The sequence below is a fragment of the Furipterus horrens genome, unplaced genomic scaffold, assembly GCF_987537825.1.
Source record: "Furipterus horrens unplaced genomic scaffold, mFurHor1.1.pri manual_scaffold_11, whole genome shotgun sequence".
Taxonomy (NCBI): Eukaryota; Metazoa; Chordata; class Mammalia; order Chiroptera; family Furipteridae; genus Furipterus; species Furipterus horrens.
The window spans coordinates 18751306-18778315 of NW_028327181.1; the positions used below are offsets into that span (position 1 = coordinate 18751306).

Sequence of the window (27010 nt, forward strand, 5' to 3'; positions counted from 1 at the left end):
ATGCACCACAGCCAGGAATTGAACTCACAACCTTTTGGTGTATGGGATGATGCTCCCGTGAACTGAGCCACCCGGCCAGGGCTTTTCTGCTTCTTTTTCTCTCCACGTGTTAGCTCTTGCCTTTCTTTGTAGCCTTGTTCCTATTTGAAAAGCCTGCTCATGCTTCAGGACATGGTTTCTATAGGCCTCATCTTTTAACCCTATCCTTAAAACCCTTATTTGGACTTAATCTACCCAGGTTCTTGAGAGTGGGATCATTATTTGTTTTTGCCACCAGTCCTAACATGAAGTCTCACAAATGGGAAGTTCTTAACAAGTGAGTTTTAGTCCATCACAACTCTGGCATCACTCATGTTGTGGTAACCGTATCAAAACAGGAAATGATGTTCATTTAGCATGACTTGTTCATAATTGACTCATTCTGGTTCCTCTTTCTTCCTAAGTGATCACAAAACATCTGTTAAATCTACTCCAGAATTTTGTGGGCTTCTACTTCCATGTTTACTGATCGAATGCATTTCTAGAATCTGTCTTTTCCCACCCATCCAGGCCCAGGAATAAACCACGCATCCAAGGAACCCTGGTTCCTTTTTTTAACTGTCCTCTGAAAGAGTAATTCCATTCATCCATCAATGGGCATATGATTTGCTTCCACTCCTTGGCTGTTGTCAGTAATGCCGTAGGGAACATGAATGTGCTAATATGTATCAGAGATCCTGTTTGAATTCTTTTGGGTATACAGTATTCCCTCACTTACTGTGGGTATTATGTTCTAGACCCCCACCCACACCCCCGGCAATAGGTGAAAATCTGCGAAGTAGGAACCTTACATTTATTTTAGTATTTATATATATTTTAAGGCTTTATAAACCCTTCCCACACACTTATAAACTGTTCCCAGTCCTTTATTAACTTTTCCCACTCCCTTATTAACATTTCCCACACTTCTATAAACACTACTTATGTTCTTAAACATATTCTACGCTCTTAGACCTATGTAACTTTAACAACATATGTATACAGTACTGCAAAATCCCGCAATATAGCAAAAAATCCACGATAAATAATTAAATATAATATTTTTAAAAATCCCACGATACAGTGAGGCTGCGCAATAAGTGAACCGTGATATAGAGAAGGGACTACCCAATAATGGGATCACTGCATTGTATGATAATTTTATGTTTAATTTTGTGAGGAACTTCCATACTGTTTGTCATAGTGGCTGGGCCATTTTACATTACCAACAGTGCACAAGGGTTACAGTTTCCTCCACATCCTAACCTTCTCCCTTTTTTTTAGTGGCAGTCCTTAGGGTTGTGAAGTGATAGCTTAATGTGGTTTAATTTGCATTTCTTTAATTAGTGATGTTGAGCAACTTTCTACACGCTTGTTGGCCATTTGTGTATCATCTTTGGAGCAATATCTATTTGATGTGTCTTATTTTTAATGTTTCTTTTTAATTGAATCATTCTTGAGTTCCTAAGATTAACTATTACTTGAACATAATGGATTATTATTTTAATATGTTATCAAATTATATTTACCTATTTACTTTTTGTTCATTTTCAAGCTTGTGTTTGTAAATGAGATTGTTTTTTAGTTTTTGTTCTTTGTCATCAGTTATTCTTTATTCTTTTTAAATTTATTTTTAATTAAAATTGATGTACAGTATATTAGTTTCACGTGTACAGTATAGTGATTCAACATTTATAAACCTTACAAAGTGATTATTGTAATAAATTTAGTAACTGTCTTTCAACGCCATACATAGTTATTCTGCCCAACCTTTCTCCTCTCTGTTAATTATCAGTTTGTTCTCTATATCTATGAGTTTGTTTCTGTTTCATTTTGTTTGTTCGTTTGTTTTGTTTTTTAGTTTCCATATATAAAGTGAAATCATACAGTATTAGTCTTTCTCTGTCCAGCTTATTTCACTTAACATAATACTCCCTAGGTCCATTCACGTTGTTGCCAATGGCAAGATTTCATTCTTTTTTATGGCTGAGAAAATTCCACTGTATGTATGTATTACATCTTCATTCATCCATCTCTTGATGAACACCTAGGTTGCTTCTGTATCTTGGCTATTGTAAACAGTGCTGTGCTGCAGTGAACATAGGGGTGCATGTATCTTTTCAAATTATTGTTTTCATTTTTTTGTTATAAATACCCAGATGTGGAATTGCTGAGTTGTATGGTAGTTTTATTTTTAATTTTTTTAAATATATTTTACTTGGTTGCCTCTTGGAAACACCCTGGGGATCGAACCCTCAACCTAGGCATGTGCCCCAGTCAGAAATCAAACCAATCTTTCGCTTTGAGGGACGATGCCCAACCAACTGAGCACACCGGTCAAGGCGTATTTTTAATTTTTTTTGGAGAAATCTATACTGTTCTTTATAGTGGCTGCATTAATTTACTGTATCACCAACAGTGCATGAAGTTTCCCTTTTTCCCCACATCCTTGCCAATACTTATTTGTTGTCTTTTGGATAATAGCCATTCTGACGGGTATGAGGTGATATTTCATTGTGATTTTGATTTGCATTACTCTAATGATTAGTGATATTGAGCATCTTTTCATGTGTCTGTTGTCCATCTCTATGTCTTCTTTGGAGAAATCTCTTCAGATCCTTCACCTATTTTTTAAGTTGGATTGTTTATTTGATGTTGAGTTGTATGAGTTCTTATTTTTTAGATATTAACCCCCATCATACATATCATTTGCAAATATCTTATTCCATTCAGTAGGCTGCCTTTTCAGGTTTTGGATGGTTTTCTTTCACTGTGCAAAAATTTTTCAATTTGATGTAGTTTCAGAAGTTTGTTGTTGCTTTTGTTACCATTGCAGAAGGGGATATAATTTAAAAAATATTGTTAAGATTAGTGTCAAAGAGTTTACTGCCTTTTTTCTTCTAGGGGTTTTATGATTTCAGGTCTTATACTTAAGTCTTTAAATACATTTTGAGTTTATTTTTGTACGTATGTAGTGTAAGAAAGTGGTCCCACAGTTCTCCCCCCATTTGGCAGATACTCTATAGTTAGTAACTAGATGTTCTTCTGGTATAGTCTAAATGCCCTTTAAACCACTATTTATTCGTTGTACATCAGGACAGGCAAGTCTGCTCATAGAACCTTTAGTGATTCCTCCCTACTGCGTGCAGGTCAGTGCTTTGGAAATGTGGTTCCCATGGTACCTTGTCTCCGTCTCTCCTACCTGTTCCTATATGGTCTCTCTCTGTGGTCCATTATATAGAAAATGTTCGGTCTGCCCTCATTTCCTCTTCAAGGTTCATTGATCTGTCTGTAAGTGTAAATTTGATGTGTTTGTGGGAAGGGGTGAGTTCAGGTCTTCCTGTGCTGCCATTTTTACTTATAATGATTAGTCACTTTGAGGGATGAGTTAGGAAACTCTTCCTTCTCCTAACCTTGAACAATTTATTTAACCTTGAATTTGTATTTTTGAAAAGAGCACTTCTATCAGCTAAAAGAAAAATGTAAGTATTTAAAATTAATCCACCCAAAGATGGTGTAGTCACAAATTGGATTATGATCCCAAACTGTAACTGTAGGTTGTTTACAGGACTCACATGTAAAACAAAAGCTGTAGCATAGCAGTAGTTGGGAGAAGGAAGATAAGCAGATTAAGTTCTCAGAGAAAACAAAAGAAAATGAGGTTGGTAATACCAGAGTGATTTTAAAACAAACACTATATTTCCCTGACCAGTGTGGCTCAGTCGGTTGGGCATTGTCCTGCAAAATGAAAGGTTGCTGGTTTGATTCCTGGTCAGGGCACATGCCTGGGTTGTAGTTCTATACCCGGTTGGGGCACATATGAGAGACAACAGATCGATGTTTCTCTCCCTCTCTTTTCGACCTCCTCTCATTCTCTCTAAAAATAAAAAAATTATTTTTAAAACACAATAAAGAGATACCAGTAATCCATTGTAAAAGGTATACCAATGAAATATATTTGCCAAGTATCAGAACAATCAAAATATAAAACAAAACTGAGAAATTCAAGAAGAAACGAGCAAATATAGAGTTATTGGGGAAGAGTGTAAACTCTTTGTGATCAGTTCTGCAGCAGGTAGTGTAAAACGAAAAAATCAGCATAATAGAATAGTGAACAGACAAGAACAGACCTAGCTCCATAGATAGGGTCACACCTTTCCAAGGGGGAACCAATGAGAATAATCTTATGCCTTCTTGCTTAAAACAGGTCAGTTGGTTTTTTATGTTATCACTGAGTGTTGATACAGTTGGAGGGGCATGCTTAGCATAAACCCCTTCCTACAACAGTCTTACAAGATTTTATTTATTTATTTATTGGGGGGTGGGACATCGATGCGAAAGCATGTGAAATAGAAACATCGATCAGTTGCACGCCCCCAAACAGGCACCTGGCCCACAACCCAGACATGTGCCCTGATCAGGACCTGAACCTGAGACCTTTCAGTTTGCGGGATGATGCCCAACTCACTGAGCCACACCAGTCAGCACTGTCCTCCACCCCCCAAACAGTCTTGTTCTTAAAAGCAAATGTGTGCCCATGGCCATGTCTGACTGCCGTGTCTCATCTCAGTAAAACTAGAATATTATAGTGAGGAGTTTAAACCAACTATTTTAACCTGTGTTCCCTTTTGTTGAGCTCATGCTCTTTCTATGATTTGAATGACCCAAAAAGTTTTAATTTCAAAAATTACTTATTCCCAATATTGAATAAGCTTAACATATCCTTTTGCCTACTTACCTGCAAAATCAGTGGCTTAGGTCTTCATTCAGCAAACCAAGGCAAAATAAGATTTGGGTAATGATTCTTGTATTTAAGGAAATAAATTTCATTTAAAAGTATTGGGGTTACCTGTGTGCACTATATTAATGGTAATTTGGGGGAATTGAAGCTGAGAAAGATGAGGTCCTTCCTACGGCATAGTTTTGTGATAGACAAATGACATCAAATAATTCTCAGAATAAGTAGACTGATAAATATTATAGAAGCACAAACTTGAAATAAACTTATTTTACTCTTTTATATAAATTTCTAGCACTTACCTTGAGGAAACAAGAAGTAATGTTTTATTGTCTGTTGGTGTTATTTCATTACTTCTATCAATGGACAAGATGTTGATTGATATTTATTAATATGAAAAGCATCATAGAATACTAATCATAAATATGGTAGTAACATTCAGATTCAAATTTATCATAAAATTAAAGATATAATGTAATTATTGTTCCTGCTTGGATTTCTATTTGGTCAGACCTTAATGACAACTTGGAAAGAATGGGGCCTTTGTTGAGGCTGCGAAAGTATTTTTTGAAGGAATCATTATAGATTTTGTTATAAGACTACCCAAACATCTCACTTAAATTTCTTCCAGGGGGGTTGAGAAGAGAGAGAGTTGTACCATTTTGCAAGTAAGACAAACAGTTGACATAAGCATTCAAGCTGTGTCCTCTTGGGTCCATTTTTGTTAGGGGTGAAGATGTAATTGGTGGTCATTTGAATGTTTCTCCTGAGTCAGAGGAATCTGATACAACAGTAGGAAGTTGTTTTGAGGGGAAAAATGATTACTCTCACAAGATTGCATTTGCTGTTAAAAACAGTGGAAAAGACCTGGCTGGTGTGGCTCAGTGGATTGAGCGCTGGCCTGTGACCAAAGGGTTGCCGGTTTAATTCCCAGTCAGGGCACATGCCTGGGTTGCAGGCCAGGTCCTCAGTTGGGGGCATGCGAGAGGCAACCACACATTGATGTTTCTCTCCCTCTTTTTCTCCCTCCCTTCCCCGTCCTCTAAAAATAAATAAATAAAATCTTCAAATTAAAGGAAAAAAAAAAGGAACAGTGGAAGAATTAAAATGGTCATTCACAGTTACCAGGGCCAGGCCCTCTGCTCCAGCTGCATCTTCCCTAGCCTGAGGCCTTTTTGTGGATAAATATATGCTACCTTCATGTGTATTAAACAAGTATTTAACTGGAGTGTTAAGCACTTAATACTTTCCCAGTTTGCATTCTTTCTACTGAGATAATTCTGAGAACTTTTTAATGCCATCTCTTCCCCCCTCCTTTTTCTTTTTTCAGCTCTGCTTATGATAATGTCAACAAAGTTCGAGTAGCTATCAAGAAAATCAGCCCATTTGAGCACCAGACCTACTGCCAGAGAACCCTGAGGGAGATAAAAATCTTACTGCGCTTCAGACACGAGAACATCATTGGAATCAACGATATCATTCGAGCGCCAACCATTGAGCAAATGAAAGATGTGTATCCTTTGCAGACAGTGGACTCTACTGCTTGGTCATCTTGTTGAGGAAATGTAATTTGAAATGTTCTGGACTCATCAGAGTAAAGGAGAAGTATATAAAGCACATTTAAGGGGAAATTGTAATCTATTTGCCATTTACTATACTTGCATTATGTAAAATTTTTCTCTGATTCATTATATCAGTTCTATTTTTAGTCTTTTTGACAAATTTATTGTTTTTTCTTATTAATTTCAGTAAAGATTTCCTTTAAGTGTAGTAATGTCATTTCCAGTCATGCTTTCCATTCAAGTTATGGTTTGTTTTTATGGTAAAAAGGAAAAGAAAGCGCCATAGACCAAGATAGTAGAGGGTATAAGAAAGAGAGTACCCTGAATATCACCTGGTCAAATCCAGACTGTTCTAATCTTAGACAAAGTCATTTTACCTCTAGGTTTCAGTTTTCTCATCTTTAACATTAAGGTAATAGCCCTCATGATCTTTAAGGTGACTCACCTCTGAAATTATGTTATTAACTATGACCAACATTTAGAAATCTGGGCTAAGCAGGTCCAGAGGATGCTGCTTAGGTAAAGACTACATTTGAAAGATAAAGACATTAAATATACTAAAGAGGATCTGCCAGAAAAAGTTACAGTTTTGGCTAGTGCAGCATTCCTACCAGTTTGCCTAATTTGCATTCTGCCTTTCCAGGGAGAGGTAGTTGACTATCTCTAGGCAGCCCTTTCCATTTTTAAATACATCTGTTACTAAGTTGTAGTGATATTTTAAGTGAAATGCCTCCTGCCCCTGCCCCTACCACCTGTTGTCCTACTTTACCTCTTAAAAATCAAACCTTTTTCAGATGACAGGATTTCAAGTTGGTTTCGTTTGAATCCCATACTGTCTCATCTAGCGTGAATCTATAGGAGACATAAAATAACAGTAACACAGAAATGAATAAAAGAAATGCAAAAGCATTGCTAATGAAATAATACTATGGTGAAGCTAAAAGCTAAAGACTTTTATAATTTAATTTTTGTAAGAAAGAAGTTAGCCATAGCTAAAATTCTAGATGCTTAGATAATGTGGCAAGAAAGCAAGAGGACCAAAACTAGCACATGCTCGCTCCTTCTTGGTGTGACTTCCTCATAGTGTTATTTATTTAGGATCTTAACATTAAATAAAGAGTCAAGCAGATAGACTGAGGGTTGAATTTAATAACAGTGTGTGTTAGGCCTGTATTTCCAAAAGTGTTATGGTTAATTTTTGAGGAGAAGAAGAGAAGAGGTAAGAGAACAGTGACATTACAAGTTGTTGCTGGGCCAAAGAAAAGAGGGGATGTATAGGATGCTTGCTGGTCACCAACCTTGCCCAGGTCTTTTTTAACAAGCCTTGGAGGGGCTCTTTCATGGTGGACAACTCGGAAAACAAGATTAGGGTTTCAAGATTGGCCAATATTTTCATAACAGCCTGTTTCAGGCCTTAGTCTAGGCCGATAATGGGTCATATCAAGCAGGTATAATGCCTGTTTGTCTCACAGGACCTAATGAGGAGTTAACTACTTCAGATTCCTTCCATAAAGAAACACCGAATTTTTATCAGTTTTTTATTTCCTTCATGGTCCTCATGATATAATAATGAACCATTTGAGGAGAGGGTTCATTTGTTTTCAGTGCTTTACTAAGTGAGAACAGCTATTTGGTGTATAACCTTAACCTGTCCAAACAGATATATAGTACAGGACCTCATGGAAACAGATCTCTACAAGCTCTTGAAGACACAACACCTCAGCAACGACCATATCTGCTATTTTCTTTACCAGATCCTCAGAGGGTTGAAATATATCCATTCAGCAAATGTACTGCACCGTGACCTCAAGCCTTCCAACCTGCTGCTCAACACCACCTGCGATCTCAAGGTCAGGCAGATCATTTACTTTTAGGGTGATATGTATTAAAAAACTTTTACTAGGGTATATTTATATTATTACTCATATTAAAATTATACCAGAAATACATGAAAACATTTTTATGGGGGAAAAAAATGCAAGTAAAGAACGCTAGTTCTCTTCTGTCCTGTTGTTTTTTCCTCTTCAGAGGTAACCACTACAACAAATTGGTGTATTTTCTTCCAAAGTTTTTTCTATGCTATTACATAACAGGTACTTTTATATAAAAATAGGATCATGCGTGTTACATGTAAGTTAAAACGATCATGTTTTGGTGAGCTTTTTCTTCAATTAAATTTTATAAAAAGAACACTCAGAAAACTTCAGTGATTTTAATAACCAAATAAGACATTCCCAGTAAACAGGGAGAACTACAGAAGTCTGAAATAAGATCAAGGGGTGCGCATGTGAGTTAAAGAAGACCTGGCTATACTCGCCAGCCCCCTCTGCTCCTTGCTAGCAGCAGTGGCGGCAGGCAAGAACCTTTTCCCCAGGCAGCCAGTGTTAGAGCTGAGTCCTAGCCAGGTGCTTCAAGATCAAGAGCTGTGTGGCTGGCACTGTGCTGTCATGACAACATGTGAGAGCTAGCAGCACAGCTGCTATTCAGCAAGGTGGAGTTGGGTGTGCCATGGGCCCTTTTTCTCCTGACCTGCCAGTGGCCCACCAGATGGCGCTGTTGCGCCTGAGCTAGAGTGGGCTCTTCGTGCGTAGGCCACGCTGCACTTGCACACAGCACAGCTGCTGGCCACCACTGGTCTGCATGCTGTGCCCATGGCTGCTGTGGCTTTTAAGGACTGGACATGTACCTCCCAGGAGCAGGTAGACAAGTTGGGCCACCTGCAGGTTGACCCAACCAAGTACCATTGCCTCAAGACCATCAGGCTATTCCATACCCAATGTTTGTTGCCTCTCTGGATCTCATGCACATGGAGAGCCTGCAGGAGAAGGTACAGGTGGCCCTCACCCAGTTCATGTGGGCCCAGTAGCCGACCCACCCTAGTACTTCCAGCACCTGTTGTGCACTGCCCCTGCCTCTCCCATCTCCCACTGTTCTTCATGTGCCTAGTGGGCAAGACACCCATCAAGTCGCTGATCCAAGACATGCTGTGTTTTGGAAGAAAGTACCTTCAACAGGCCCCAGAGCTCAGGCCAGTGACTGAACAGGACACCCAGTGCACCACAGCCTGGTCTGCAGAACTCAAGAAGCGCAGCTGCCCGGGTCTCAAGGATGAATTCTCAGGTGAAGGACCACAGCCTCTCTCCTCAGGCTCCTATATTTTTTAAACCGTGAAATGCCTGTCTTTTGTGTTTCTTAAATAATCATGAAACCAAAAAATTAACTGATCATCCAGGCTCCCTGCCTTGTCCTCCCCAGAACCTCTGGCCAAGATGGGAGAGACTGAGGTTCTAATCCTGGGACAGTCTTGACACTCAGCACCCCAGGAACTCCTGGGAAGGTAGGTAGGGTTGGCGTCCTTGGTGTGATGGAAAGAGGCCCGGTGTCTAGACTGCCACAGCCAGGAAAGAATTGAGTGCACCAAACAGTTCCTCTGAACATGTGATTCATTGGACACTACATGATGAATGTATCAAGGCCATTAGTAAAGGTATTTTCTACCTGCAAAAAGAAAAAAAGAAGAAGAAAAATGGAAAGATATCCCATGTTCAGAGATTGGAAGACTTAGTATTATTAAGATGGTACTACTCCCCAAATTGGTCTTTAGATTTATTGCAGTCCCTATCAAAGCCCCACGTCACTTTCTTGCAGAAATGGACAGGCTGTTCCTGGATGCATGTGGAAATTCAGGAGACCCAGAATAGCCAAAAACACTCTTACAAAAGAATAAAATAACAGGACACTTCCTTATTTCAAAACTTACTACAAAACTATAGTAATCAAGACTGTGATATTGCCTTAAGAGTAGGCATATAGATCAGTGGAATAGAATTGAGAGTCAATAAATAAACCCATATGTTTTATGATCAACTGATTTTCAATAAAAATGCCAAGATCATTCATTGGGGAAAGAGTAGTCTTTTCAACAAAACTGTCCTAGAACAATTGGATAGCCAAACACAAAAGAATGAGATTGGGTCCCTCCTCACATCATGTGCAAAAATTAACTCAAAATGGATCAAAGACCTAAATTTAAGAGCTAAAACTAGAATACACTTCGAAAATATAGGCGTAAATCTTTGTAGTCTTGTGTTAGGCAGAGTCTCTTAGACATGACACCAAAAGCACAAGCAACAAAAGAGAAAAAAATTGAATTTAATTAAGATTAGAAACTTGTGCTGCAAAGTAAACCATCAAAAAAGTGAAAAGAAAACCTACAGAATGAGAAAAAAATGTTTGTAAATCATATATCTGATAAGACATCTGAACTATAAAAAACTCCTACAACTCAACAACAGATAAATAACCCAATTTAAAAATGGGCAAGGGATCTGAATAGACATCTCTAAAGGAGATATACAAATGTCCAATGAGTACAACATTAGTCAGTAAGGAAATGTAAATCAAAACCACAATGAGATACCACTTCATACAAAGTAGGATAGCTGTAATCAAAAAGTCAGATGAAGACTTCAGCCAAGATGGAGGCCTAGACTGACACGCTCTGTCTCCCTCCACAACTAAGAAGGAATACACTACTGCAAAACCAGAAATAACTAGAAGTTCCAGAAAATAAAGCCACATGGAAGTCGAACGTATGAAGTTATAAACAAGTGGTGCTCGTCTGGACAGGTAGGAGGGGCGAAGCTGGGGTAGAGAGGTCAAGCTGTGCTGGCGATGGCGGCAGAATGGCGATAAGCACAGGCACCTCTATGTTTTTGTTTTTGTTTTTTAAAGTATATTTTATTGATTATATTGTTAAAATAGTTCAGTTTTTTTCGGCTTTGCTCCCCTCTGCCCATCACCCCTCACCCCCAGCAATCCCACCCCCCTTAGTTCATGTCCATGGGTCGTGCATTCAAGTGCCCCGGCTTCACCGTTTTCTGTATTAGTCTTTACTTTTTAAAAAAAATTATTTTTTTATAACATTAAAAAATAACAATTTTCTTCTCTCAGACTTAAGACCCTTTATAATCTTATAAAAGACAATGGGTGAAGGTCTCATGCTCCTCTAGCTGCTTCAAGCTGGACATGGTCATCGTCCTACCTACCCTTGGGTCCTGAAATCCCTAATAAGAGTGGGGGTGGAGCGGAGGGTGGCCTTCCCACATGGGGAAGGATCGTGCAGACCCCGTCAGTTGGCTATCCCCGGACAACGGCATGCTCAGTTTAACAGGCTGGCATTCTTGTATTCTGGGGGCAACAGATTTGGCAACAGGGTTAAAAGGCATCATTCAATCCATAACCACTAGATGACAAAGGGCAGGGATTAATTTTTCAATGTCCCACATTGGGGAAGAAAAGGACTTCTTTGGAGGAAGGTGTGCAAGGCACGTCACAATTGTCCAAAACCCTTTTGCCCACTATACTTAATTTGGGCTGAGGGAAATATTTTAGGTTTCCCCCATCTCAGACTTCTGGGCCCTTTCTGTCCAAGCCATTAGGATAGAAAAGAGAAAACAGTTTTAAAGTGAAGCCCACAGACCACCCCATACTTCACCAACACAGCCACTTAGTTCAGCCAAACCATTGAGTCTCAGAAGGCAGTGATGCAGACGGGATTAAGTGAGGCCTATATGACAGGCACCTGTATTTAAAAAGAGGTGAGAAACACCTGGGGAGCACCCCCGGCTGCAGACCAGACCCATCAGCTTGTGGTTCCAACGCTGGGGAAGGCAGACCCCCATTGCCTCAGACTGTGAGGCCCAGAGGGGGTGGGTACGGAGGAAGAAGCTCCCAATCTCTCAGCGGAGAGTAAACAGCAAGAGTCCATCTCGGACCCCCACCCCCACACAAAATGCCACAGTGTGGTGAGAAGGGTCACCTGGTATTGACAAGTGCACGGGGCTGCGCCCCTTATAGCATAGGAGGTGTGACAGCCCTGCCCAGGAAGCAAAGGTAAACACAAAACTGTCAGGATGGCACAGATCATGATAGAGATCCCAGTGACGCAGCTGACCAGACAGCAAATTTCCGATCTAACGGATCAGCAGGTAGGAAATCTTTCTGAGGCACGGTTCAGAGCTTTGGTTATAAGAATGCTTACAGACCTGACAGCACATCTTAAACAAGACGGGGAATAAAGGAAGGCTAGTCCTACTGAATGAACGAAAACACATTCGAAACAAGTGGTGAGGGAAAGAAAACCAGGGATCAAATCAACAAATTGGAACACAGAAGGAACAAACAGTCAACCAGTGCAGAAAGAGGAAACAAAAAGGAAAATAAGGAGAGGCTCAGAAACCTATGGGACAGCTATAAGTGGGCCAACATCTGAATCATAGGGTTGCCAGAAGGTGAAGAAGAAGAACTAGAAATTAAAAAATTATGTGAAAAAATAATGAAACAGAACTTCCCTAACTTGGGGAAGGAAATAGACTTAGAGGTCCAGAAAGCACAGAGTGTTCCACTAAAACTGGACCTAGGGAGAACCACACCAAGACATATTATAATCAAAATGTCAAAAATTAAAGATAAAGAGAGAATCTTAAAAGCAGCAAGAGAGAAGAAGAGAATTATGTACAAAGGGGTCCCAATAAGACTCTCAGCTGATTTCTGAAAAGAAACTCTGCAGACAAGAGGGACTGGCAAGAAATATTCAAAGTAATGAAAAGCAAAAACCTACAACCATGATTACTCTATCCAGCGAAGCTATCATTCAGAATAGAAGGGCAGAGAAAGTGCTTCCAGGCAAAGTAAAGCTGAAGGAGTTTATCAGATCCAAACCACTGTTATATGAGATGTTAAAGGGACTTGTTTAGGAGCAAGAGGATCAAAACTATGAACATTAAAATGAAAACTGTATCACAACAGCAGCAGAAGCTAGGGAATTGAAACAAAGGCAGACTAAGTAGGCAATGAGAGTGGGAAAAGAATTACAGGTATGGGGAACATTTTGGGGGGAGGTCAGCTGGGGAAGGGACGAAGGAAAGGGAGAGAGATGGTACAGGAATTAAGAAGCATTGTAGGAGAAAGTGGAGTAGATAGGAAGATGTTGAGAAGAACTATGTGCAGAACCAATGGGCATGGACTAAGGCAGGGGGACAGTTGGAGGGAGAGGGCCATTGGATCAAGGGGAACAAAGGGAAAAGAAATTGGGACAACTGTAACAGCATAATCAATACAGCATATTTTAAAAAAAGATTTCACTCACTGTTCGTAAATGATGACTATCAAATTAAAGTATGCATATCCTTTAATAAAAAAAAAAAAGTGAGATGATAAGTGTTGGTGAGGATTTCATTTCTATGTGTATACTTAAGTGACATGAAACATGACCACACAAAAAATACACAAACGTTCATAGTAGTAAGCAAGCCTAAAGGTGGAAACAGTTCAAATGTCCAAATGATGATGGATAAATAAAATGTGATAGACTCATACAATGGAATAAAAAGGAATGAAGTAGTGATACATGCTATAACACAGATGAATCTTGCAACATTACTTGAAAGAAGTGAAAGAAGTCAATCATAAAAGACCGCCTATTTATATTTCCACTTATATGAAATGTCTAGAACGGACAAATCAATAGAGACAGAGAGGTCAGTGGTAACCTAGGACAAGTGCAATAGGAAAGAGACTGCTAATTAGTACAAGGTTTCTTCTTGCAGTTATAAAAATGTTCTAAAATTGGATGGTGGTAATGGTTGTGTAACCCTGTGATGATAATCCAAAGACCATTGAATTGTGTACTTCAAATGAGTGAGTTGTAATAAAGCTGTTTTAAAAAGACATATAAATGTATAGTAACAGTAATTTCTTGTACTTAAATTTAACAGACATTCCTATGAAAAATCTTGTGAGGTGTACCTGGCAAGGGAAATGAGTGTCTGTCCCAGAAATCTGAAACAATAGATGATTATAATAATATCTGCTGTAACTGAGATATTAAAGAGAATGCTGTACAAATAAAAATAAGAGGTGGGTTGATTTTAGCTGGGGCTGTGAGACGCATCAGGAAGAAGGTGGTATTCCTCTAAGGATGAGCATGCTTTTAGTAAACCAATGGCTATGTGGGGCTTAGGGTATTATAGAGAGAAGGAACAACAGAAATAAAAGTAAGAAGAATAAGGGACCTAGTACATAAACACTGAGACCTATTCTGTGTGCAGCTTTGGGTGAGTAATAGGGAATCATTGACACTAAGCTAGAGAGGTTGGTTGGCAGTAAATCATGGAGAGCCTTCTGTAACAATGTAAAAAAGAGATTGGGTTCTCTCATTAGGTGGTCAGCTTATTTGCTGTTTCTGGAAGTTTAGAACAGGAGGGCTGGCATCCTGTGAGGTGTTGTGGAAGACAGCTTCCTACATCAAAAATAATTGGATTGGACTTCATCACTTCTTAGGATCCTTCCTAGTTAGATACATCTACTTTTCACATGGGGTATAACCAGATCCTTTCCCATGGATCTGTGCGATTAAAAGTCAGGTGGGCACAAAAGGAATGAACCTTCTTTTAGGAAGGACCACACTTCGTTGGCTCTTAGTGATTTTTTTTTTTTTAAATTACAAGGGATGTTTTTGTCTCCTAGTGCTTTATTTTTCATTTCTTATCATAACCCTATTATGGCAGATTGCTTTTATTTGTTTTTGGAGAAACATTGTCAGTCAATATTTTAAGCATGTTATATTTCTGGGAATAGTTGGCTCACTCTCTTGCTTGAAAATGCTCCTTAACAAGACAAACAGAATCACACTACTTTGTTGTCTTTTCATTGTTTGTGGACTTGTCTTCACCTAGGGCCATTTATTCACTACTCCATCTGCATAATCCAGGCATCATTTTCAAAACTCAATTTAACACAGAGACTCAGAAACACAACAGATGTTTCAAATATTTACAGCAATAGAATTTGCCCACGTTTAAAAAATGTACATATGGACGGTGCTTCATTTACATTACATAAATACTCAAGAGAACCTCATTCTAAAGATGAGTTTGGTATGTCCCTAAGTCACTGATTGGTTGTGGTGGGTGGCAATTCAGGTGCATATATGAGGGATAAAAGAGCCCTGATGGGGAGAAGAGTTTTCTGCTTGAGCTCTGGAGTCACTGTACACCTGTCACATCCTCAGTACCTTGGGGTGATCTTGCTGCTACCCACAGGCTCCTGTGTTTAGAAAGTTTATAACCTGTAGCCTTACTTCCTTCTTGTTATATATTTTTAAGTAGGTAATTATGTCATCTCTTCCTTTTCCCATAGGCTTCTGTATTACTAAAGTGTTTCCTACTCCTGAGCCCTCAGGATATCAGTTGTTCTCAGTGTCTTAGACTTTTGACTGTACCAGTCAAGGCCAACAGCAGTAAGCTTTCATTTTGGTTTCCATAAACATGCTTTGCACTTGTTATCTGAAGCCCTGAGACCCAGCAGATGTTGGCCTCTTGGGACCCTTCTAGGACCTTCTCTTATAGCGTTCCTCTTTATTTCTCAGGACCACAGAAACATAAGGGATATAAACCCTAACTAGAGAATTGGCTGGTGTATTCTTAGTGGACCTATAGTGGGGTATGGTTTCTAGTCTGTGTCCTCACTATTTGCTAGACTGAGCCTACATAAATCTTAGAAGTCCTAGGATGCACTAGGATCACAGCACATGTGGTTCTAGGTGTGCTTGGGAAAGAGGACTCTGAACATTTGGATTGATACAATGTAATTTTATTAACATGACCCAAAAGTAGTCAACTGGAGTGCTGTAGGTCATTTTGTTCCTTACACTATATCCTAGTTGTCTCTTCCTTCATAAGTAATTATAATAAATATTATTGCTTTTTTATTTTGTAGCCTTGACAGTTTTCTGGCTAATGCCATATAAATTTGGTTAGTCATCTTTGTTGTAGCCTTAAGGGAACTTATTTTTTCAATATATATTATTTTATTTTATTGTTCAATTACAGTTACCCCAATTTTCCCCCACTGCACTCTCCTGCCCCCACCCCTGGCCCCAATGCCTGTTGTCCCCACCCTGTTGTCCATGTCCATGGGTCCTTTATACTTGTTCCTTGACTAAAGCATTCCTCTTCTTTCCCCTCTGGTCTTTTTTAATCACACGAGCTTTCCACTGATGACCATGCATGGAGTTGTGAAATCTTTTAAAGGTCTAAACTCACTTCTTCCTCTTTGTTTTTTAAATGGTAATCAGTAAATTTGAGAACCTGCTGATTCTATGCCCTGTACTAGGTGTGGGGTATACAAATAATAACACATGGTACGGTACCCCTTGCAACAACTCACTGTTGTAAAAATGGGTAACTAAAGGGAAAGAATTAAATATTTTTCCTGTGTAGCAGGCTAAACAAATAGTTCCTGTTAACGAATGACAACTCTTCTTTCTTTTTTTTTTAAAGATTTTATTTATTTTTAGAGAGATGGAGAAAGAAAGGGAAAGAAACATCAGTTGATTGCCTCTCTCACCCACCCTAACTAGGGGCCATGATGGGACCAACCCTACAACCCAAGCATGTGCCCTGACTGGGAATTGAACTGGCAACCTTTACTTCGCAGGACAATGCCCAAAGAACACCCTGAGCCCCACTGGTCAGGGCCTTTTTTTTTTTTTTTTAATGGATTTTAGAGAGTAAAGGAGAGTACGAGAGAGAAACGTCAATTTGTTGTTGCACTTATTTATGCAATCATTGGTTGATTCTTTTTTCTTATTCTTTTTTCATTGGTTGATTCTTATATGTGCCCTTACTGGGGATCAAACCTAAACCTTGGCGTATCGGGACAGTGTTCTAAACAACTGAGCTACTCAGCCAAGGCAGCTCTTCTTTTTAAAAAATGCCAGTCAATACATGTGGAAAGAATAATAAAATTTTAAAATTATCACTTTGCAATATAATCCATGGATCCTGTTAACCCTGCTCAGACTAATCCCCTGAGTGGGCTGCCGCTGCCTCCCCATGTGGACTTCCTCTTCATCTCACAGCTAGAGAATATCTCGATCTGAAGCCTGCTCTCAACCCACTTGGATGCTCCATATCCCACCGGGCTACTGTGGTTCTCCCCACCCCACAGAGACCCTTAGATTACATGATCCCATATGATAGCTTTTGGACTAGAGTTCCTGGAAGGAAAGGATGAGAACGAGCTACTGTGTACCCTTGGTTTTAATTCATACAGATGTATTGCAGCATTTAGAGTGATAGGTGCAGTTGTCTTTCCTGGTGAAGGAATGCTGCTAATTCCAACTTATTTTTCTTTCTTCCTTAATATTGCCACTTTGAACAATGTAATTTTATTAACATGATTATTAATGTAATATCTCAGCCTGGTAATTTATACACTGATTTTTTTAGTTTAAGAGCTTAATAATTCAGATGTTGTGAAAATACAATAAATCCTAACTTAACGTCATTGGTGAGTTCTTCAACTTTACGCAAAAGGAAGTAAGTTAAGTTTCTTATCAACATTATAACAAAATGCCAATGAATGAAATATTTTTCAAGGACCTGCTGATCTAGAATATATGCCAATTAATTAACTCATCCCAGTTGTTACACTTCCTAAAATATTTAAAGTAAGGCATTTGTTCACCAAATGTTGTGTGCTCATATGTATAGGATACTTAAGAATAAAAAGTAAGTTATGTGTTGCCTTTTCCTAGCAACTTACATTCTAACATGGGAAACAGAGATATGCACAGCTCACTATCATAGATTGTGGTTGTGTACTTACATATAATAAATGTCTGTTTTCCAAACTAGTTTCTGCTTTCCAAGCTGCCTTTTATACTCTGACCCGTCTTTGTTAACATGCTTCTCTCTTTCTTGGGTTAGTTCCCCAGAGACCAAGGAATTAAAATATCTTGCCGTTACATTGGACTAAGTGTATTATAGCTATATTTTATGTACATTGGAGTCTGGAGTAGCATGAAAATATGGGATGGCCAGATGGTGGAAGGCCAGCAGTACTTTTTGTGAGTCAGTAAAAATTAGAAGCTGGATGTTAAGGGAAAGAAAGATTTTAAAGCTTTGGGAGTGAATTTGACCACAAGGAAGGGGGAGGAAACTGGAAAGAATCTTTGGGAATAACTACCTTCATGGAACAGGTGGCAAAGTCTGAGAAGTAGGAGTGTGGGTTGAGGAGCTGATCCTAGCAGTGATGATCCTAGGAGTGCCAGCAGGTAGGAGCCATAGAAAAGATGATCCTGGGTGGTTTTTGGTGACTTTATTTTTACAAAGAACAGTTTTTGACAAGCACCCTAAATGAGATTGATGTGAAATCAGCATATAACGAAAGATGGACATACCTCTTAAAATGTGTCCTGTGATAGACTCCATCATCCTGTTCCTCGTTTCAGATACATGGATTCTCATGACTGCCTTTCAGGTGGTTGTGAGGATTAAATAAGAATGAATGTGTATAGGGATCCCAGCAAAGTAACTGCCACCTAGTAATAGTAGCAGCTACTTGTTATGATCATTGTTGCTATTGTCTTTTTTTATTTTTATGATGTTTTGATATTAAATTGGTTGAATCTCTAAGATGTATGTGTTTCTCTCTCTTAGATCTGTGATTTTGGCTTGGCCCGCGTTGCAGATCCAGACCATGATCACACAGGGTTCCTGACGGAGTACGTAGCCACACGTTGGTACAGGGCTCCAGAAATTATGTTGAATTCCAAGGTAAGGAGCAAGTTTGCATAAAAAGAAAGCCGGGAAGCAAAACAACCTTGGACATGTGTTGCAGTAAGCTTCCCTCTCAGTAAGCCTGTTGCCACTTGGTTTCAGTCTTGGCCTGTTTGGCCAGAGCCAAGGCGCTGTCATAATCTCCTGTTCAGAATTGAACTCTGGGCCCTGGTTTTGGCCTCTCCACCTCAGCTGGAGTAGTGCTGACAAGTTGCAGTGTTGGAGGGCATGCCCCTCTGGTCACTGTTATAATGAATGGTCTTGGTCCTTGACCAGTTGTGCTGAAGTTTTGCCTGTGGCAGCTTTTATACCTGCTGCTGCCACTGCTGGGTGGAGGCTGAATTGGTGTTAGAGGTTATCCAATAATGTGTCCTTCTGTGAACGTGGGCTGGGGCTGTTCTGTAAAGGTCAGATTTATCTAACAATAAGCATGTCTCTTCAAGAGCTCCAAACAAGCTAGACCCAAAGAGGGTCACACCAAGACACATCATCATTCAAATGCCAAAGATTAAAGATAGAATCTTAAAAGAAGCAAGAGAAAAGCAGAGTTACCTACAAAGGGGTACCTGTAAGACTGTTAGCAGATATCTCACAAGAAACTTTGCAGGCAAGAAGGGACTGGCAAGAAGTATTCAATGTGATGAAAAGCAAGGACCTATAATGAAGATTACTGCATCCAGCAAAGCTATCATTTAGAATGGAAGGGCAGATTAAGTGCTTCCTATACAAGGTAAAGCTAAGGGAGTTCATCATCACCAAGACATTATTATATGAAATGTTAAAGGGACTTATTTAAGAAAAAGAAAATCAGAACTATAAACATTGAAATGACAGCAAACTCACAACTATCGACAACAGAACCTAAAAAATAAAAACAAAATAAAACTAAGCAAACCAGAATAAGAACAGAATCATAGGTATGGGGATCATTTGGAGGGTTATCAACTGGGAGATGGAAGGGGGAGAAATGGGGAAATGGTGCAGGGACTAAAGCATAATTGGTTGGTACAAAATAGACAGGGGGAAGTTAAGAATAATACAGGAAAGGAGGAAGCCAAAGAACTTAATATGCACAACCCATGGACATGAACTAAGAGGGGGTGGGATTGCTGGAGGGAAGGGTATACTGGGCATAGGGGAGCAAAAGGAAAAGAAATTGGGACATCTGTACCAACATAATAAAATACACTTCAAAAAAAATGAATGTGTTTTCAGCAAAACTATGATTTGGAGAAAATGTAGGTATAGAAAGAGTATGAATGCTGTGGATTCTTTCAAAATTACCATATTTTTCACACTATAAGACACACCTGACCATAAGACGCACCTAGGTTTAGAGGAGGAAAACAGGAAGGAAAAAAAAATTCTGAACCAGATGGTGTACTAAAATATTTAATAAAATATAACATTAACATTTCAACCATCTAAACTGAACAGCAGTCAACAGTGGTATTAAGAACCACCATCACTATCATTAACAAATGAGGGGAGACTTTAAGGTTCAAGTACTCTTCTAGTTTTCTGAGAACCCCAAGAACACATCATTGCTAGTGTCAGAATTTATGAAGCTCAGGTGCTCACAATCACTGATATCACTTTCTTCACTATCTTCATACTGACCAGATGCCCTGAGATTCAGCAATAAAGTGGGACATTTAAGCATCCCCAGGGGTTTCGCGTGGGCCCACCGCTTTCTCTTCTAATAGCTGCTGCCACAGCTGACAGGTCAGATAATACATATCATGGTCTGTGATGCAATATTCGCTCCATAAGATGCACAGACATTTTCCCCCCACTTTTGGGAGGGAAAGTGCATCTTATGGAGCGAAAAATATAGTATATAATTATCTTGCTTCCAAATGATATGTGTTCTTCTGATCTCCAAGTGGCTGTAAAGAGTGCATCCAGTTTGCAGGCAAACTCTTCTAATAAGTTTTGAGTCTTAGTCCGATAAAGTAATTGAATAAATATATAAAAGAAAAAAAAGCATGATATTTTTGTTAGGCTTATGCAACAGGTGGCAAGCATTGAGGGTGTCTGAGGAGATTGAGATTCATTATTTTTAATATGCCATTTGCAGATAGTATATGAATAAGGTGTCAAATTTGGAGAACTTAAGTGGGCCTGACATACTTCCTGTATTTAATATCTCAAAATTATGAGATTCTTGAATGTGATTTTATTTACCATAAAGTAACTTTAAGAAACATGAAGAAAGTCATGGACAAAATTGTGGTGATTGGTTGGGGGAAGGGCATAAGGGGGCCAAATGGTAATGGGGAAAAAATACAATAAAAATTAAATTTCAAAAAAAAACAAACAGTGAGGAAAAGCAATAAAAATAGACATTGGACTTCGTTTCTCAGATCCAAGGACCATAAATTTTATTCTCATCCCCCGTCCATTATGAGTAATACAAGAGAAGGGTTTGGGATGACCATTAGATTGCTTTTGTGAGGAAATGGAGTTTGTTTAAAGCAGGTAGTTATTCTTGGTATCATACATTTACTCAGTTCAGTTATAAAAGTAAAATTCCACTAAATGCCATTATAAAGAAGGATTTGGTGTAACATGTTTTAAAGAAGAAAGTACTATGTTGATTCTCTTATAATTTTGTATTACAAATAATCCCACGTACCAGGTTCTTTCTTTGGACTGGCCACATGACAGCCATTCCACGCGCGTGTTTGGTGCCTGCTGATTGTAAAGGAGAGCTGTTGAAATGCTTTTTGTACTGGCAGATTCATAGTATTAAAGCCTCCGTCCCAACTTGAGATGCCTCCACTGTCTTAACTTCTCAGTTACTGTCCAGGGGGCAGTAGCCAGGGAGTGTGGCCTCTGTTCTGCAAGGTGCTCGGCTAGCTCTCTCTTTCCTTGCAGAGTTAACTATAGTGAAATTCTTTTTTATTCGCAGCCTAAGAACGTTACTTCTACCAGTATATTCACATTTTTATGTTTATTAACCTGTAGAAGAATTGAGAGTACAGTGAACACCCATATACCAACAATCATGGGTTCACCAACTGTTAACATTTTACTGCTCCCTCCCTTCTGTCTCTTCTCTTTTGTCAAACCCTCTGACATTTCCCCAGCGTAAACTGACACTTTACTCGTAGACTCTTTGGGCCATACTAATATTTCTAAAAAGGATAGGTGCTCTCTCCCCACAGTCACAATCTCCTTAGCATACCTAAGACAGTCAGCATTAGTTTAGTGACGTCCCAGGTGTGTGTGTTCGCCCCCTGCCTGCCACTGAAAAAAGAGTTCTTTACAGCTGTTTTTGTTTTGTTTTTAGTCCCTGATTTAATCAAGTTTCACACATTGTGCTTGGTCTAGATCAGCTCTCCCACCCTTTTTGTCTTCTTCATGACATTACGGTACTTTGCAGAGTATAGGTGAGTTGTTTTGCCTAATGGTTTGGTGTCTGAATCTTTTGCACTGGTTCCTCATGCTTAGGTTTAGGTCACACCTTTGGGGCAGAAACCCCATGGTTTCTAGGAAACCATATGTGTGAATCTCCCGTTTCCCAGCAGCCTTTCTACAGTGGTTTACCTGTTGATGACCCTTGCCTTTGTTACTTATTGTATTGGGGTTTGCAAAATGGAGTTTTTCTAAATTTATTGTTCTTTTATATTTACTAGCTGTCATTTTTCTATAAAGAAGAGCTTTCTCTTTTTTCTCCTGTCTCCCACATTTGTTTTCAAAATGTGGATACATGGATTTTTTTTTTTAATGTGCTGTCCATTACCTTTTTTTTTTAATACTCATATTGTCCCAGTTTTAGCAAGCTAGAGGGCTGTGTGGGTGTATATGAATTTGTAAATTTCGATGTTTTTTGTTTGTTTGCTTGTTCTAAGTATATTTTATTGATTTTTTGTTACAGTTGTCCCAATTTTGTTTCCCTTTCCTCCCCTCTTCCTAATACTCCTCTTCCCTCCAGCAATTCCACCCCCCTTAGTTCAGTCCATGGGTGTTTTTCCAATATATCCTTTATACCTTTTATTCCCCCAGTCTGGGCTCACACACTGCACTGTTTCTTCGGTGCGCTTTAATCTGAAATAGTTCCTCAGCCTTTCTTGACCTTGACATTTTTGAAGGATGCAAATCAGCTATTTTGTAGACTGAACCTCAGTTTATGTCATGTATTTTGGTCATAAAGACTATAGAAACAATGTTTTCTTCTTGGTCCATCATATCAGGGACACATCTGGATTATGTCAATATTAGTGGAATGCATGTTGATCTTTTGGTTAAGATGGGTTCTTCCAGCTCTCTGCCATTACGGTTAATTACATTAACCATAATTATTACTAAGTTAATAATTAATAGGAATTTGTGGGGAAATACTTAAAGACTTTGTAAGTTGTCATCATCAAATTTTCAGCCACTAGTTTTCTTATCCATTGATGATTTCATAACTCCTTAATTCTTGCTGTGTTTTAGTCCTCTCCATTTATTACTTCATGGCTATTTTATTCAGTGGCTTATAATCCATATCTACTATTCTGTATTTTGATGTTAAGATGGGCTCAGATTTTTCAGTGGGAGCCATTTTGACATGTCCCCACTGTACTTTCTTTGCTTTTTAGCACTAGATGCTAATTTATAGTACTTTCCCTGCCCCAGACTTGGAGCAGTCATTTCTTCAGGGAACCCTGGGTCCTTTTAGTTAGTTATTATTTTGTGTTTTAAATGTTCCTCTTAATGTAGTTTTGGCCCAAAGAAAAAGTTATTTTGGATTATTTGAAAGAATTATTTTGTTTTTCAACCCAGTTTTATCATAGCTGTAAATCTGATCATTAATTCTTTGATTAAAAAAAAAAAAACATTGCTGTTTCCCTGAACTTTTAATATTTAGCTGAATTCTTTTCTGTTTCCATTTCTTCCATTTATCACTTTACCTAGCATTTTTCGTAAAATTCAGCTCTTTTTGGTATGGTTGTATGATTTAGCTAATTCTTCCATGTCTGTTCACAGAATTTCTTTAAAAGAAAAATTATACCTGAAGAATTAATAAAAGAAGAAGACAAGAAATAGGGATTGGTAAAATATGATGGAACCAACACACATTTTTTATTTTTTAAGAGATCAAGGGTTTTCAACTTGACTTTTAAAAAATAATTTGCAAAATGGCTAAAAATATACTGAAAGTGTAACAGTGCTTCTTCTTTTGAGTTGGTTTCCAGGTTTCCAAAATGAGTGAATGGGCCACAAAGCAATGGGTGTTACTGCTTTTTCTTGTTTCCAGCTTCAATGTATAAGGATTCTAATTTTTTCTCTCATTATTTGAAAAAAGAAATTAAGTATACTTTGGAAATTCTGATTTGATAAGTTAATCAACTTCAAAGAGAATTAAAATGAAGTACTCTTCGTTGTTCAACATCTTTTAAGAAAGCCAAATTGTTATTGGTTTCTCCATCTCTTCAGTTCTTTATGAATTATAGAACCAAAGGAGAAGCTAAAACTCCTGACAGCCATGCGCCTGTCATGTAGGAAGATCTCATTGAGTCACGAAACACCAGATACCATTCTCTGTGTCTTCTCGCTTTCTCCTGCAGGGCTATACCAAGTCCATTGATATTTGGTCTGTAGGCTGCATTCTCGCAGAGATGCTCTCCAACAGGCCCATCTTCCCGGGGAAGCATTATCTCGACCAGCTGAACCACATTCTGGGTAAGGTTCCTGAGCACATTAGGGGCTAGATTTACTCAATTCATTTGCCCACAGTTTACATCAGAGTCATTTCATTAAATTAAAGTGTTCTAACGACTCTTTAACTTATGACAAACGTGAGTTTTTAATCTTCCTTGCTTTAAAATGTCAAGGACCCTTGTTGCCCTGGCTGATGTGGCTCAGTGAGGTGGAGCATCATTCCATTACCGAAGGGTGGTGGGTTCGATTTTCAGTCAGGGCACATACCTAGGTTCGATCCCTGATCTAGGAGCATATGGGAGGCAAACAATTGATGTCCTCTTTCCCCTTTCCTCTCTCTAAAACAAAAAACAAACAAAAAACATGAAAAATGTCCTCAGGTGATGAATAAAAAAATAAAATGTTAAGGACCCTTGTAAAAACTTAATAAGAAAAGTAAGCAATGGGATGTGGTGTGAGAAGACATTAATTATCAAGGTCTGTTCTGCTGTACAGCTGTTGGTGTGTGGTCAGATTACTTGGTCTTGATGATTAACAACTAATTATTTTATCTGATAGGTATTCTTGGATCCCCATCACAGGAAGACCTGAACTGCATAATCAATTTAAAAGCTAGAAACTATTTGCTTTCTCTCCCACACAAAAATAAGGTGCCATGGAACAGGCTGTTCCCAAATGCTGACTCCAAAGGTAAGTATTTCATTATTTTTCTTAGTCTTAGCTTCTTGTTTTTATGTTTGTTTTACTTGTTAAATCATTAAGTCACTAGCCTGAAAAGTTAGCCTGTGGCTAATAGATAATACCTATTTATTGCTGACTCTTTATTGCTCTTCTTCCTTTTTATGTGGGAGCAGTGGCTGTAGAGTAAGAGAGTGGGAGTGGCTCTCTAGTTTTCTGCCTTACAGTTTCTTTGCTACTTGGATTACATTCACTTTTTTAGAGTTCAGAAAGTTAGGATCCTGCCAAACAAATTACTCCTTTTTTCATCTTGTCATTTGATAATTTTTAGTCATGTTTCTTGAAGAATAATTTATGTAGCGTAAAATTCATGCTTTTTAATTGTGCAAGTCTTTGAATTTTGACAAACGTATACAGTCTTGTAACCACCACCACAATCAAGATAATGGAGTAGGCCTTCAACCCCAAAAGTTGCCTCATGCTCCTTTATACTCAGCTCCCTCCCCTGGTCCTTGGCAATTTCTGGTCTGATTTCTGTCCCTGTAGGTTTGCCTTTTATAGAATGTCATATAAATTCAGTTACACAGAATACGGCCTTTTATGCTTAGATTCTCCCACTTGAGATTTATCTGTATTGTTGCTTGTGTCAGTCTCTTCAACAAACGGTACTCGAATAATTAGACCATCCATACCACAAAGGAAAAAAGGAACAGAAACCTACTGAAACTATTAAACTTTGTGAAGGAAATGGGACAATTTTCAAGACTTTAGGTTATGTGAAGATTTCTTAGGTAGGATTCTGAGAGCATGATTTATAAAAGAAAAATAGTACTACATTAGCCTTGGCTCTTAGGCATAAGAACTGGGTTCCGGGAATTCAGGTCTGATTTCAGCAAGCCCCTATAAATTTGCTGCCCCCAGTAACTGCCTACCCTGAGGTTATCCTGTTTAACAAAGATATATCTTTTTCTGCTCACAAGATTTAATAACTTCCCTGTTCTCAGAGCCTACTTCCCTGTCAATCACTTGCTCCATTTGGACTTTTGGAAGTCCTGCTAACTCTCCCACCCCTTAAAATACCCTCCCCACTGCCCCACTCTGTTTCTGCTCGGGCTGCATTCTGCTTGGACTCAGCCCACCTGCTTAAACATCCTTCAGTAAAGGCTTTGAACTGGTCCACTCTGCTCTTCCCTTCTTCCAAGCACAAATCTAACACTGGCCAGTGTGGCTCAGTTGATTGGAGCATTGTCCTGTAAACTGAAAGGTCATGGGTTCAATTCCCGATCAGGACAAATGCCTGGGTTGTGGGTTCAGTCCCAGTTGGGGCACATACACCAGTGCTTCTCTCTCTCTCTCTCTCTCTCTCTCTCTCTCTCTCTCTCTCTCTCTCTCTCCCCCCCCTTCCCCTCTCTCAAAAAATAAGAAAAAGTAATACATTAACTTTGATATTTTAAAGTTAACTTTGTTTAATAATTGTATTGTGCTTTATTCCCATTTACCATTTATCTGTTAAATATATTAAGTAACTTTTTTTTTTTTTTTTTAATGTAAAGCTGTGGCAGGCAGAATAATGACCCCACCCCAAAGTGAACTACGTTGTACATCCTAATTCCCAGGTTCTGAATATGTTACATTACGTGGCAAAGGAGAATTAAGGGTTCTTAAATTCAGCTGACTTTAAGATAGGGAGATTATGCTGGTTTATCTCGGTGGGCCTAATGTCATGGCCAAGGTCC

At 38.8% G+C, this 27010-nt stretch overlaps 1 protein-coding gene and 1 pseudogene across 2 annotated transcripts in view; both read left to right on the top strand.

Annotated features, from left to right (window-relative positions):
• Nucleotides 1–27010, top strand: part of MAPK1 (mitogen-activated protein kinase 1) — a 95867-nt gene that overhangs the window by 42449 nt on the left and 26408 nt on the right. For both annotated transcript variants that reach the window (XM_090290956.1, XM_090290955.1), the window contains exons 2-6: nucleotides 6087–6269; nucleotides 7979–8168; nucleotides 18825–18941; nucleotides 24503–24617; nucleotides 25155–25286. In XM_090290956.1, the coding sequence (XP_090147082.1) occupies nucleotides 6087–6269; nucleotides 7979–8168; nucleotides 18825–18941; nucleotides 24503–24617; nucleotides 25155–25286 (737 nt within the window). The remainder of the gene's footprint in view (nucleotides 1–6086; nucleotides 6270–7978; nucleotides 8169–18824; nucleotides 18942–24502; nucleotides 24618–25154; nucleotides 25287–27010) is intronic.
• LOC149997147 (nuclear receptor subfamily 2 group F member 6 pseudogene) lies at nucleotides 8465–9354 on the top strand (annotated as a pseudogene).